We start from the raw sequence: 16,120 nt of genomic DNA, 5'->3' as shown, positions 1-16,120 counted from the left end.
ATCATGATACCCTGCTGACACATTTGGTGAAGCACCAAAGCAATGACTGTACTAATATCCGCAACCAAGCATCATACAGCCCTTCCTACAAACAAGTGCTGATCTTGGAAAGTATGCATTTCTGCACCAATGCTTATTGGTCTTATTTTTCTTGTTTCAATGAGTACAGTCACCTCTCAAAGTATTCAACACTTTTTTCTTAACACCCTGTATATCCACACTGATGAGGTATACTAGTTATATAACAACTCACCAAATATAGGCATTTTAGCTTTCCACTTCGCTTCAGGTCCATAACCGACTTTGGTTTCTGCCTGTATTTTGAAGATGTATGTCTTTCCAGGTATCAGAGTCCTTATAGTACCACTAAACTCAGTTGGTAAGAAATCTCGGCTTTGTGTATGTGTAGAAAGCTGAAAAAAAAAAGAAAAAAAAAAACAGAAAGAAGATGAATTATCATCCCTTAAAATAATAAAGTTTGAGTTTTTTAACAATACTCTAAAACAAATTCCAATGAATTGCCATTTCACATGTTACTGATGCTCCAGGAAAATAACTACTGTGTTCTTCTATAGCTACCGTAAAATAATTTCTGCAGTCAATATACATATGAAAAAAATTAACACATTCGTGGAAAATTAATAACTTCTTGGACTTAATCATCAGGATCTCTAAAAAAATCAAATACATCCATTTATTTAGAAATAAGAGGATATTTAAAGGCACTTATTGCCATGTTAACTCATGTTAGAATTACAAATTCTACTCCAAAAGATTAACATCTTCATGATATTTAGGGGCACCTGTTAAACTGTGATGTTATAGTATTAATAAATAAAAGAACCAAATCCGCAGTTTTTGTGTACATGACAACTAGTGTGTTGCACTTTTAAATGATAGCATTATTGCATCCTTCATAAAAGTAAAGCCATAGCCTGCTAATAATTTATTTTGGATTCATATTTCTTACTCATATTACATGCAAGTTTCTGCCTATCACTCTACCAATTATTCACATGTGAACTGGACATTAAAAAGGAAAATCAAAAAGAACTGAAAAATCAAAAATTAAAAAGAACTGAAAAATCAAAATGGGGTTTTCACCCTCGAGTGGGCACGCCATTTTTCATAACACGAGGAAAATAGTAAAGGAATAGGTATGGGCACACAATTGTGAAACAACAAATAAATGGTTCAAAACAGTATTATTTGTGGTTAATCAAACAACAGAAATTCCAGGATGGAATGTAACTCCTAATACTCATAATGTAACTCTATAATATTATTATTTGTGGTTGGCGGACATTATACATAGGCTTGCTCACTCGAGGGTTAAGTTTACAATAAACACAGGAATCCATTGCGAGATGCTAATGAACATTTCAAAAAGAAACTGAAAGAGAAAGAACATGTTACTTTTTTTCCAAAGGAACAATTGTTTTGCAAAAGGAGGAGGCCACTTAACACAACATGTTATGGTGTTACTTAATTTACAATTTTTCTCATGTATTGCAAAATTAAAATGAGTAATAGAAAATATAGAAAGTAGACTAAGACAATGAGATATATAAACATGTTTGAAAGTAACAATGTGCAGATTATGACTAAATAAAATTGTAGGCAGTAGCAGATTTGATTTTAAAAGCTGCTAACATAACTTGAACTTCAAACACATGGAATAACCAGAACTAGCTTGATGTGGAAGGAAATCGACATAAAAGCTAACCTAAATAGTTATTCATCTACATCTAAATGACGCAATTCACTGGTAAGTGCACGGCAGAGGGTTCACTGAACCACTTTTGCACTATCTCTCTACTGTTCCACTCTCGAACAGTGAGTGAGGAAAACAAACACTTAAGTCTTTCTGAGTGAGTTCTGATTTCTCTTATTTTGTTATGATGATCATTTCTCCCTATGTTGATGGGCATCAACAGAATATTTACACATTCAAAGGAGAAAATTGGTGGTTGAAATTTTATAATAAGATATTGCCACAACAAAAAACTTTTGTTTTAATGATTGCCATTCCGACTCGAATATAACATCCATGACACACTCTCCCCTATTTCACGATAGTACAAAATGAGTACAAAAGGATGGTCAGGTCTCTTTAGTGGATCTGTTGCATCATCTAAGTCTTCTGCCAATAAAACAAAGTCTTGGGTTTGGTTCCCCACAACATTATCTAACTGATTGTTCCAACTTAAGTAGTTTGTGATTATAATCCCTAGGTATTTATTTGAATTGACACCCTTTAATTTGTGTAATTTATTGCGTAACAAAAATTTAACAGATTCCTTTTAGTACTCACATGAATGCTCTGACACTTTTCATTATTTGGGCCAATTCTTGCTTTTTGCTCTATACAGATATTTTGTCTAAATCATGTTGAAATTGGTTCTGATCTAACTACAAAGGGTTTCATTGGCACACTTTTATGTAACTAGAGCATATCCACTTATGAATGATGAAAACATATTTAAAGACCATAGATAAAAGTGTTTTGGAGTTAATAGATAGTATGTCACATGAAAATTTTCATGCCTAAACATCCTTCAGGTTAATATTTTGTTTACACTGTAATGAAGGCAATGTTGTAGTCAGCTGTTAAGGAGCCATATGTGGAGTGACATTTTGGGTGCACCATGTACTGGGAAAACAATAAAGTGCTTTGCAGAGGGTGGAAGTAAGTTCTGACAGTGTCTTAATAGTATTTCTAGGGACAAATATGAGCCTGAAATTAGGAAACACATGTATTAATAATATAATGGAATGAATGCGAACTTCAAACTTCCCAGAAGATGTAAACTAGTTGAAGAAAGTGGCTGAATTTCACAGGATGCTTAACTTTACTGCAGCATATGGTGGAATGTGAAGAGATCAGTAATGTATAAAAATCTGATTGATGTAACAGCCTGGTAATGTGAGGAAAGAGCCAAGAGAAGGTCCCAAGAAATGCATATAACTCGCATAAAAATGAAATGGGATGTAGTTAAGTAGATATTAAGAGGATGGAAAATAAAACTGGCTGTGGCCTTTTCCAAGTAATCATCCAAGCCCTGATTGCTTTAGGGAAAACAAGAGAACCCTAAATCTAGATCACCAGATGAAGAGTTGAACATCACTCCTGCTTTAATGATTGTGTCCTAAGTCCTTCTGCAGGTCACCAAGAAATTTATCCTATATTCACAATTTAAATACATTGCTTAACTGCAAAACATTTTTCAGAGTTACATGCCATCAAACACTGCTAATCTAAGATCTACACTTTTTTGTATAGGAAAAAACAGTACTTAGAATTTTCAACATACCTCAAGTCCATACGTTATTGTAAACTTTTTTATAACTCCATTCTGTGCATCACCTGGAAGCATCCAAGTGAAGGTAATGTAGCTTGGTTGAACTTCTGTGGGATGGAAATTTTCAACCTGAAACATTCATGTTTCTATATAGCAATGACTCCCCCCTTAAGAATGTGGATACATTCATGTTTATAAAAAGCTCTACGAGAAAGTAACTGCCAAAACACAAATGTATTTAATACTCGTACTGAGGTGTACAAATGTACTAATTTAGTTTGAATTACATCAACATAAGGTAAGGTGAATTACATCATCATTACACCTACAACCAAAACTCTTTTTCTGTAATGGTTTATTCACAAACAATACCAAAATCTTGTGCAGATGCACTACACACAGTCTTGAGTCACATTCATAATCAGTTTTCCAATGTATTTTCTGACAAAGCAAAACATGCATGCAAATTAAATTTCCTCACGAGCAGAGAGAAGTTGTATGTTCCATGTTTCACTCATTATTTTATTAGCATTGTGTTAATTATCTTCTGCACTGTACTGTACTGTTATTGGGTAAACATTTCTTTATTTTGTATTCCTTATATTCTATATACTTTGTAATTATATTTGAATTTATATTTGTAAAATGTATTTTTTTTTTTTTACTTCTCCTACATCCTAGTGAATCATGCTGTAACTGGATATATCTCCAGTTACAGACCTGTATCACTGTCCAATTGGTTTTCAACATTTTTAAAAAGATGGTTTAAGAAACAATGTACACCAATTACACAGATAAATGTGACCTTTCAAGTTATACTCAGTCTTACTGATTGGATTTTACAAACTGGGCAGAAAAAACAATACCCTGTGTAAGGAATTATGGTTTTAAAAAGTCCCAGTAGGTACTCGTGTTAACCTGCTAAGTATTAAATCTTAATCTTTATCATATTGAGCACTACATCTGAAATTAATTTTAATGATTAATGAAAATCACTTCAGCTGTATTATTACACATTTATTATGCTACAAGTGGTTTTATTCTGAGAACACCTGCAAGTTGTCTGCAGTTAAACAAGACAAGAAATTAGGCTAAAGTTACAGTATCTTAACAAATAAGGTATAAACAACTCATACTGACAACTGTCACATGCCAAATCCTCACTGAGTTGTGCTAAAGTCATGAAATAAATGGTTTGGTTGTCATACGTAATTTTAAAGACCAAATCTAGGAACAACTGTCACAAATTTTCTGTTGTATGGTGGCAGGCATGGCATGCTGCATACAGCAAACTGTCCAGACAGGGCCACTCCATAACAGAAGTAAACATGTATATTACAAAGGTAAACATGTGAACATAATACTTGGCCTCTGCCAAGTGCCATGAACAGTTGTATCATCATAGCTGTTACAAACAAAAGAGTAAAAAATGACTACATTATTAATCACAGCAATTGAAAAATAATTGCTTTATTATAATTACAGTCTTGGGTCACAGTGTTTATTTGTAATCAGGTAATTAATTTTGGTTAGTAATCATTATCTTGAAAAATAGATACGAACAAAGGTTAGCAAGGCAATTATGAACAATAAAAAGGAAACGGGTGTCAGTGTTTGCATAAAACTGCATCATCATTACAGAGGTATGGCAGTAAGTGAATAGGACAAAATACACTTGCAAAGTAACTATGTGAAATATACCAGGAAAAGTAATTGTGATTTCACAGAATGATCAAAAGTTATGAATAATATAGTTACAAAACAAGCAATGTCATTGAACACAGAGAAGAGTTAAAGCAACCAAACCGTCAGTTTTCATCATATGTAGTTAGTAAAATTACAACTGAGCTGTGTTTACCATGCTGTAGTTATTTACAATGGAAGAGAACAAACCTGAAGATCTTCTTAGTAAGATACCAGTCATAGCACAATACATGTGTAATAAGAAAGTGAGGTGGTTTTTGTCGATCATCAATATTACTTTTTGACTCTTAACTGTAGCATAACTCATCCAATGCAGTACCAAATGACTGTATATTTGCAGTTATCAAGTGTTGATATTTATGAACAAATAACTAAGTGAATAGAGACACTCATAATTTATTGATATACAGTCAACAAAACAAAACTATTCACATGTCTTGATATTCTTGGATACCTTCTCACACTAGTGAGAATGAAACACACACAGGGAACGGTGGCAGCACCACACTTAACACACTTTTAGCACCATATTTGTTCCCTTCTTATTGTGATGATTTTACTTATAGAACTTTTTGATTTTCTGTGATTGTATATGATTACTGCATACTGTTTTGCATATAAATTATAACATTTAATTTTATCTGTTAGAAATGCTGAGATATTTCTGCCTTGAACAAACAAATAAGAGCACAACTGAACACTTACATGGAGTTGCATGGCAGCAAATGAGGATCTGTATTTTCACGGAATAAATTAAAGTTTCTGTCATTTTCATCCATTTTTTTCTTTTTACATTGCATTGTTTGTTGATGTGTTGAGGGCATAACATGAATATAGCCGAGGTACGCCGAACATAATACACTGCGCCACAGACGAGTATTTGACGAACAGTCATTTATTGCTAGGGCACCTCAGCATATCACGCCATGAGAGATAGCATCCTCGTACTTGTCAAGAATGATTGTTTCACCCAATGAGGAGATCTAGTTCCAGCAGGACCACTCACAGGTTCATTCGCGTTGAATCATTCTGCAATGATTTTTGCAACAGGCTGATGTCGACGAGATTGACTGGCCCGTTTGAGTGCCGGACTTAAATCCCACAGAAAAGTTTGGGGCAAAATGAAGTGTCACATGAACTTATACCGGCCCACATTGGCCCCAGAACTAGTATTGGATACATAGGGGAGTCCCATGGATGATCAGATATATTTCCAGAAGCTGATCCCCTCCATGCCTTGTCGGATGAGGCAGGTAATTGTGGCCATTAGTGACTGGACCCATACTAGCCTCATCTCTGATGAGGAGAGCTTTCCTCATCTCACATGATATTGCAACATTTATATTAAATAGAAATCTACACGAGATTACTGTACTCTACATTTTGTTTATTGAATTTGTGCTAACTAACACTTAACATGTGTAAATTTGAGGAAAGCTCAAACAAGCCAATTTGAATAGAAATAGAAATGGCATCCTAATATGAGACAAACAGAGAAAACATGTAATATTGACCAATGTAAGCACAAGCAACCCAAAAACAATAATATTCTCTTCCATACTGCCTCTTTGTGCTTATTGTGCAAAAGAAGTGCAGTCAGAGCATACAAATGCTCTTTTTAACATTAACATTCTTCGGAAGCCCAAGGATGGTATTCCATGCTCCATGCCCATTTACCTACATTTACATTCATCGAGTGTCTTCGTATTCAGACAGCACATCTGAATCACTGCCATCAACGAATGAATGGAAGGTTGTTTACTGTGCTTTTGTCGTTTTCTTTTTCAAGAACAAAACTTTTGCTTATGTCCCATTGATTCCACCACAGCTTTCATCCCTCTAAATCGTTTGAAACATTCCCTGTATGGAGATGATGATAAGTAATTAAGACATTCAGAAAATTCTGATGTTTCTAGATCAGGTGGCTCATGGTGTGGCTTGCTGATTTTGGGAGCTAGCCAGATACCAACTGGACTCATATTTACTCTGTTATTTGCATCGTGTATGTCAAAATCCTGGTGTATTGTGAAGCCTTTGCCTGTTACAGGGGAAGAGCCAATTTTCCAGAGGCTTTTTAAAGCATTTTACATTGTTATTGCTCTCATGTAGGCTGCTCCAAATAACGATGTAATCAATAATGAGGTTGCTATTTTACCTGTGTTATGTGCCCACCAGGTTTCTATTTTTTGGGGACAATACATTTTAGACAGTGCCATAAATTCCACAAAAGAGACAGTATTTTATGCACAGAATGGGGCAATAAACAGATGATCTGGACACTGTTTCCTCTTGCTTTGTCTATCACAGAAATGTGATGCAATGCATGTCACATATTATCACAATAGGACCACCACCAAATGTCTTCACGAAGTTCACAAAATTGTCAAACCACTTAATAAAACTGAGTCGAAATCCAGTGACTAGGATGGCAAGCTGAAGTTACTCCTAATATGAGATACTGTGTCCTAATACGCAATCTTGTTCCGTATTAGGATACCTGTGTTATCGCACATTAGGAATAAGCCCTCTCGCACTTCAAAACTAGCCTCACAGTTACGCTGCTCCATTTGGAGGACACTTCATTATATCAAATGAATGAGAGCTTTATGAAGAATATAATCTTATGAATATTGCTGTAACCGCTACTCAACTTCAGATATTAAAGCCCTACAAGCACATACACTCTATAAACTTGAAATTCAACACTTTTAAAACCAAGGATTATCGACAATATCCAGCTCTCTAATGGTCTTATTGTCACTGCTCTAAGTCTCAGGTGCTGTTAGAACAAAATTCTGATACTTCGTAACAGAGCTGAGCACTTACTTTTGTCAGAATCTAGCTTTCTCATAGTAGCAAATTCTCCCGTAATAGGCACCTTTCCTCTACTCTCAGAATCATTTTCAGTAATTATAGTATCTTTTGAGTAAATTTAAAAAATGCTAATCAGAACATGTATAGTCATTTTCTCAAATTAAATTCTAACTGCAGTAAGGCAAAAAGTAGGGCAGTCCATCACCTGGTGTGTGTAGTTTCATACCCACAGATCACTGACATTATCGAGGTCCATTTTCCTTTAAATTATGGAAAAAACTAATTATACTTTACTTTGGAAAACCATATTCTACACTTGTCCCGTCAATTGGAAGATTGTGAAAATCATATCTGCTTATCCTTTACAGATCGTTACACACATCCAATAGCATTTTATTAGATATTGTCTGACAGAACTTAAACATCTTATTCAGGCCCATTACAATGAATAGCTGAACTTATTTTTCCCTCCATATTTGTAAATTTACTTTGAGATCAAAATCTGAGCTCCTCTTTAAACATTTGTTCTCTCTTACTCAGTTTCATCTTAATGATTTTTTCTGCTGCATCTGCTTTCCCAATCTATCTGCCACTTCTTTATATGCATACTCTCTTTTGTAACTTAAACTGGAGCTGGCTGTTTTCTAAATTGAGAGTGATAACGAATTTTGGTTTCTGAATAAAAGAGTTGAGCATGTAATTTGATAAAAAGTGTATCATTACCAGTTTCAATCATGCCAAAGAATTGAATAATTATCTAAGTAGTTGTTGAGACTACTTGAAATACAAGCTTCATAAAAGATATAATTTTGCTAGATTGATCTAAAATCACTCGCTCCTCAACATCATTATATTCTCTTACTCCTATAAAACGAAGCCCTTAAAATAGCTTTAATGAATTTTGTTTAAAATTTGGGGTATCTCTTTGATGCAGCTTTTTCAGCTCGTTATTGCAATAGCTCATTTAAAAACTACAAATAATATGCACCAGCATTGTACTCATTAATACAAGAGAAATTAACACAGAAAGACCATTGGCACCTATCACAATAGGGACATAAAAAAGTATTGGCCAAATGGTGTAACTGAACTCTGGTTCAATGAGTAATGACCACGGACTCTGCCTATGAACTGCTCACACAATGAAACGAACACCCCATTCAGACTGCATTTAGTGCTGCTCAAATTATTACATATTTCATGGTCACTGCTGATGTCCTTTACTTCCATGTATAATATTTAATGGGTATTAATTTCCAGTGTTGTGTACAGTACATCTCACTTGTACAAGAATATGTTGCTGCTGTAATGCAACACAGGCATTAATCGGGCAAAAGTGTTGCCAAAAGTTGTGACATGATTGTATGGACTGAGAATGACTGATGTGCAATTTAGCCATTTTCCATGTCAACAGTTCTGTTTTGTTGAATGTACATAGGTACAGTAACTGATATGGATTCTGCATACTGATGTTCTGCTCAGAGTCGTTTTCCCCATAAACATGCTGAAATTGTGACATCAAAATGACAAAGTTTTGGAAGCAATAGCAACACCTATCCTTCCGAAACATGTCTTTACACCTTCAAAAAGTAGTATCCCTCAAAGTGTTCATACACAAGCACCCTCTCAAACTGCACAGTTAAGACGCCATAATACATCTTTCTGGAAAAGTTGTTTCTGAAAGTAAAGAATACAGATGCTATTTCACACTTTTGAGAAAAAAATGAACAAACCACATATAGCCAGATCAGAACTGAAACTGTAAAGTAGACAGCGAAGTGTCTGGATTCTGGGTTCCTAAAAATGGTGCATTTTGTGCTACACACGCTGGCCAATATATGTTATGTAAAGCATCTCATTCGAACAAGCCTCGGGCTTTGAAGTCTAGGTTCATCCGAAAAACCTTGGGAGAGAAAGTCTAACACATTGATCTGTAATTTCTCTCCTCCCTTCTTCCAGTGAGATTGTGATGTTGGATCATTTGGTATTCTTCTGTCCACACTGCATTCCCCCTTCACTTTTAATGAAAAATCAACATCACAGCACGTCGTGACACATAATGGCCATCTAGTCTCTTGGTGAAACTGTTACAGTAAAGTTTTGCAACCAGTTTCAATGCTGAATATCACTTTTGACATTACAGAACAAAATGTCTCAAAAACTGTTCACACAACACCAAATTCCAAACTACTCGGTGTAGTATCTACAAATCACAAAAATAGCTGCAATAAAGACTAATGTTAGAGTAACTGCTTTGTGACCACAGAAAGTTTCTCAGAGGACTTAGTTACACTCAAATGCATTCTGAAATCCATACCAATAATTATTCAAAACTGCTCCTCTTCAAGGGCACATCAACTGAATACCATGTGAAGAACACCAATGGAGATGCCTCTTCAGATTTCAACATGCTCATATTGTCAAATTTGCAACAACATATTAAGTTAAATCTGCTAGCACACATTTCTTTGAAGTTTAACCTCGGATCAGATACTTCCGAGTTAAATTTCGGCATTTCATCTCATAATTATAACAAAATGGCTTATACTCTGTGATAAAAAGCAACCTTGGTAGTAGCCAGAAAAATTGTTTTCAATCTAAAGGCTTTTCTTGGTAATGGGTATGATTAACTTTATCAGCCATTCTTTTCACATTTGCCTTCCTCTAATCTAGAACCAATTCATGTACCAGATTACACAAAACCTACCATTTGACTTTGAATATGAACCACAGCACATTGTCTGAGGTAACAAAAATGTTAAGTGTAAAAAAAAAAAAAAAAAAAAAAAAAAAAAAAAAAAAAAAAAAAAAAAAAATCTGGACCAAATTGGATTGAGCCATGAATCAACTTTTCTGTATAGTATTCACCTGCAGGGGAATGAAGGTGCAAGAGAACATGATGCCCCTTTACTAACCCATACCGCTGTGCCAAAACATTGTGATCATTAATTACGCATCTGGAAATAAACAAGTTTTACACATTAGGTTTTATTTATCTACAGCCTCTAATATATCTATTTCTGAAACCGACAACTTATAATTAACTCATCTGCTTACAGTGATAGTTCCAGTCATCATGGCAGTTCCATTTACTGTATTATAATGATGTGTACACGGCCACGATAGTATAAAAGGCACATCATGCTTTTCTTCTATAGCTTGCCGCTTTCTGTTAAAACTCTGCAGCCACAATGGTAAATGGCACTAGTTGTACATTTGTGAAATAGAGCACACAGTCCAAGTTTACCCACATTTAGCCTGCATTCCATGATCTCAGTGTGTGACAGCACACCTGACCAGTGCAACGATTAAGCTATGAGAATTAGACATTTCTGGAAGAGAGTGATTTTTGTGAACCATGCAATGATGAAGACTGTGACAATGCAAGTAATACAACAGAAAGTGATGTAATGTTTTGGATGATGGTGAAATCGAATGTATACAACAAAATGTGCTGCAGACTGTTCAGAGGTGAAAGACGGGAACTGGGGCCATGTAGCACGGCAACTGAAAAATGGTACTTGCACTCCAAAACTTTAAATAGATGCCACAGTCCAATAACAGCTGGAACAAAATCCCAAAGAATTACTAGCCTTACATGACATTTTGACAGTAATGTTTTCCACCTCCATAGTAAGAGAAAGAAACTCTTAAGAAGTCAAAAAATCAACTAATGATTCAAACAGTGGTAACATTTCCTTGTTTTCCGTAATAATGGACGGACTGAAGGAGTACTTCTCTCTCTGCACACCCTTTTGTCACAGAAAGTTAACCTTCCATTCAAGATAAGGAATCAAGAAGAAAATTAACTGCCACTCCAGCTTTTGCTGGAACAAAACCTTTAAGACAATCCACAGCAATCTCCAATCTTTAGGCACTAACCACGTGACAGTACTTTAGTTCATCTAGTAAAATGTTATAATTCATGCAATCAAAAACCTTGGGAAGGGCACAGAATATACAAAAAGGGTAGCTTATGTTCAGTAGTGAGATAAAAGTCCACAGCTCATGGTCTTGCAGTAGTGTTCTTGCTTCCCATGCACGGGGTTCTGGGTTCGATTCCCGGTGGGGTCAGGGATTTTCACCTGCCCCGAGATGACTTGGTGTTGTTGTATCATCTTCATCATCATCATTCATCCCCATCATGGTTGGAGGAAGACAACGGCAAACTACATCCATTAGGAACTTGCCTAGTACAGCAGTGCGGGTCTCCCACATCGCTCCCCTACGCTCTGTCAAGAAGCATGGGACTTCATTTCCATTCCATTGAGATAAAATATGACTTATGATACAGAAATGTTGTAAGGGAAAGCAAAATGAGAGGCTATCACCATATTATTCTTTTAAAGTAACTTCGTATAGATATTTATGTATTTTTCTCAATAACTTTAGTAAGGACAGTGGTGAATGAGATGGATCTGTAACTGATAATAAATTACTGTTTTCTGCCTTTAAATGTGGTTAACATTGAAAAATATTTCAGTATTTCACAAAATGCGCCTTGAGTAACTGATCAACTGCAAAGCTAACTCAAGAACAAAAGTGAATGTGACAATCAAATCATGTACAGCATTTCATTATACACCTAAACCATGTACAGCATTTCATTATACACCTAGACAACTGGAGATTTTTGAGCAACCATCATTTCAAAAACAAAATTACAGAACAGTATGGAATATATATAAATAACTGTAGTTTTAATGGAAGTTGCGACTTGGACACAAATTTCTGCCTGTGAAATTTCAATGCAATTTTTTTCCTACAAATAAGATTATCAATGTAATAAAAAAAGTTTTTTTTATTTATTTTTTATTTATTTATTTTTTTTATTATAAAATGCATACCATTCCAGGTACAGACTCTTCAGTTGTGAAGATTCCCGAAGCGGGGACAGATGGTTTTAAAAATGATGACTCTGTTCCTGACCGGACGACCACTGTGAATGTATAGTTCCAGTGGGGTTTAAGGTTTGAGATAGTAATACTGTTCAGTTTTGTTAAGTTATGGATAAGCAAGCCATCAGCATTCTGGTAGGTAACCTGAACAAGACAAAGCAAAATGAAAGTGAGTAATGAACATGTTGTCACAAAAATTGTATTAGGAAGTATAACACTAACAACAAGACACACAAACAATTCTGATACACATTGTAAACCCAAGTGCGCAAAGTTCCCATGTTTAGACTAATACATGTAGATTACCTCAAAATCACTCAGTTCACCACGTGGAGGAATCCAAGTCAGAGTAATCTGCGTGTCAGTAATTTTTGTGGCATTTATTGAGGAAACAGGTTCTGGATCTGAAATGTGCATGCAATCATCAGACTATGGTTAATGACGCAAGAATGGCTGTCACATTTTTATAGCAGAATAACACACCATCAAACCAGTGGTGTTCCTCAACTAATATGGCAGGGGATCACTTTCATATTCAAAACTGAACAAGTATATGAAATTAAATACAAAATTACCTTTATTTTAAAACCCAAATTGGAGAACCACAGTTCCTTCAGTTCCAGAACTTTCAATGCACCTCCAGATATTATAAAACAGTTCTTGAATATAAATTTAAACTGAAGATGAAGGTGCACACATTATTAAAACATCATATGCTTCTTAAAGATATCACACTCACTGCACACCTACAGCACAGATGAGGTGCACAACTACACTTGGATCAGAATAAGAAAGTGATCAACAGCTACTTTCACAGCAACAACCAGTCTACATCTAAATCTGCATACCTACTTCACAGCCACAATACGGCGCATGGCGGAGGGCACCCTGTACCACTACCAGTCATTTCCTTTCCTGTTCCACTTGCAGACAGAGCAATGGAAAAATGACTGTCTATGACACTAGGATCATTCCGCAGTCAGTTTCAAATGCTGGTTCTCTAATTTTCTCAATAGCGTTCCTATAAAAGAACATCGCCTTCCGTCCAGTTATTCCCATTCGAGTTCTCAAAGAAACTCCATAATACTTTTGTGTTGTTCAAACCTACCGGTAACAAATCCAGCAGCCTGCCTCTTAACTGTTTCGATTTATTCTTTTAATCCAACCTGATGCCGATTCTAAACGCTTGAGCAGTACTCAAGAACAGGTTGCTCTAGAGTTCTATATGAGTGAGGCCTTGTTTACAGATAAACCACACCTTCCAAGAATTCTCACAATAAACTGATGTCAACCATTCGCCTTCCCTACCATAATCTTCACATGCTCGTTCCATTTCCTATCACCTTGCAATGTTATGCCCAAATATTTAAATGATATGGCTGTGTCAGGCGTTCAGAGCATCAGTTTGATCACACCTCCAGTCCCATGCACAGCTGCAAGCTGTCATTTGCCAAGTAGCTATGGATGAAAATTACTGACTGTATTGTGGTTTGTTCTGACATGCTTTGTTTCTCACTGCAATATTTTTCTTTTACATAATGTATAATACCAAGTGTGAAATCGCTTAGGAAAGTGAAGTGACTATTATTATTCTGCAAAGTGAACTCAATTCTGCTCATTAACAAGGAGTGTGTTAACATATTCAGTACAGAGCTGCACAGCTGCTTCTACTGGAGCAATATTGTGCTTGACCACAACGACAAATCAACAACATCCCCCTCCCCTTACATGCTCAACAAATCACTTGGTTATTGTGATCAAGATATAGGGCTTGCTACTGCAATGTTTCCCCATCATTGTTCCCACCATGCTTGACCCACCCAAGTTCGTAAGCTCTCCTGACTGCAAATGCAAAGCTAGGTACTAGGTGAGATACAACTACATTTTGAATTGTTTCACAGAATACAATATTTTTATTTGTGGATCATGGCATGCTCCAATATTAAAGTCATAATATCAGGATTATATTATACAGCAATGAGATGTGGCATTATGTGGGAGATCACGTGTGTGCGTGTATTACAAAGACAAAGCTGCCACTGTATCAAACACCAAAGTGATTCCAAAATAAACTTTAGTTCCTTATCTTCATTCCCTGTTTAGGTTTCAAATGCAGAAATCTGCTCTAAATGTGTTGGCAGTTATTTTTACTTTCACACAATAACAAACAGAACAATACTACTTGTAACTGCTATGGCTTTTCTAAGTAACATTTGGGCAAGATCCCAGCATCAGCTGCTAATTATCTACTCCTATCATCCCTTCTGAAGAGCTCACCAACTTACCAATTATCAAATGACTCAAATATCTAACACTTCCTACAATGATCACAGCAAAGTATTAGACAGTCAGTGTGTTACAGTAATACAGCATTCTTCTCAATAGTGAACAACACTATCACACTTTCTCTGATTCATGTCACAATCTCCAAACTGAAGTAATCTTCTTTTATCTTCAACTACACAATAACATCTACTTCTTGAGGACATACTCAATATCTTTGTCATGGTGGGCAGTTACTCAAGTCAAATTTTCTTCTTCTTGTTCTTCATTTTAATCATATGAGGACCACACTGATTTGGGTCAGCTTCTTTTCTTCTGGCCTTTATCCTCACTACATATTACTAAATTCTCATACTTTGCAACATTCTTCACTATTCTGTCCATGATGCTTTTTCCCTGGGCCTAATTCTATCCTGGGTCCTGGAAACCTGTGACCGCCAGAACTTTTTTATTGGAAAGTCACACTGCTGTAAATTTATGTTTCCTGTATTCCCTTTCCTTCCGGGTATCTGTGTACCTCTTGGATCCAGTGTACTTTGGTTCTCATGTTCACAACAAACTGTATTATCTGACGTGTCAACCTCCCTTGATCCATTCTTCAGATGCATTCGAAGAACATGTCCTCCTTTTTCTGACGATGTCAGAGATTCTCTCTATCTCAGCCGAGAGTTCTTCCTTTGATCATCTTCTATATTCAACACCTCCTGCTTTTGATGCCCCAATATGGACCCAAAAATCCTCTGTTCCACAAGTTCTTGTCTCTCAAGTACTCCTGAACTTACTAGTTCAGACTTTCTACTGATTTTTTAGAAGACTTAAAGGGTGAATCACTGTCTGGTAATGTCTCAGTTTTGCACTGATCAAAAGATTCTTCTTATTGTAAATGTTTAACATTAATTTGTTTGCTAAATTCATTTCGTTTATTTGTATTACCATCACTTATTTTTGTCATTCCAGTGTAAAATCACTCCCCTAGATATTTAAATCTTTCCACCTTCTGAATTTTTCCTCCTTTTGTTGTCATCCATTTAGGAGCTGCCTTGATGTCTGTCATATACTACGAGGGTGGTTTGAAAAGTTATCAGCACGAAATAGAAAAAAAAGTACTTACATCACTGA

The 16,120-nt window shown here is 35.8% G+C and overlaps 1 protein-coding gene across 3 annotated transcripts in view; it reads right to left on the bottom strand.

Moving 5' to 3' along the window:
- Nucleotides 1-16,120, bottom strand: part of LOC126175085 (tyrosine-protein phosphatase 10D) — a 337,665-nt gene that overhangs the window by 62,014 nt on the left and 259,531 nt on the right. For all 3 annotated transcript variants that reach the window (XM_049921622.1, XM_049921623.1, XM_049921624.1), the window contains exons 17-20: nucleotides 13,025-13,122; nucleotides 12,668-12,862; nucleotides 3,315-3,431; nucleotides 254-413 (exon numbers count right to left, since the gene is read on the bottom strand). In XM_049921622.1, the coding sequence (XP_049777579.1) occupies nucleotides 254-413; nucleotides 3,315-3,431; nucleotides 12,668-12,862; nucleotides 13,025-13,122 (570 nt within the window). The remainder of the gene's footprint in view (nucleotides 1-253; nucleotides 414-3,314; nucleotides 3,432-12,667; nucleotides 12,863-13,024; nucleotides 13,123-16,120) is intronic.

The sequence above is a fragment of the Schistocerca cancellata genome, chromosome 3 (assembly GCF_023864275.1).
Source record: "Schistocerca cancellata isolate TAMUIC-IGC-003103 chromosome 3, iqSchCanc2.1, whole genome shotgun sequence".
Classification (NCBI taxonomy): Eukaryota; Metazoa; Arthropoda; class Insecta; order Orthoptera; family Acrididae; genus Schistocerca; species Schistocerca cancellata.
The sequence above is the reverse complement of the archived record's forward strand: the minus strand, read 5'-3'. Positions and strand labels throughout refer to the sequence as shown.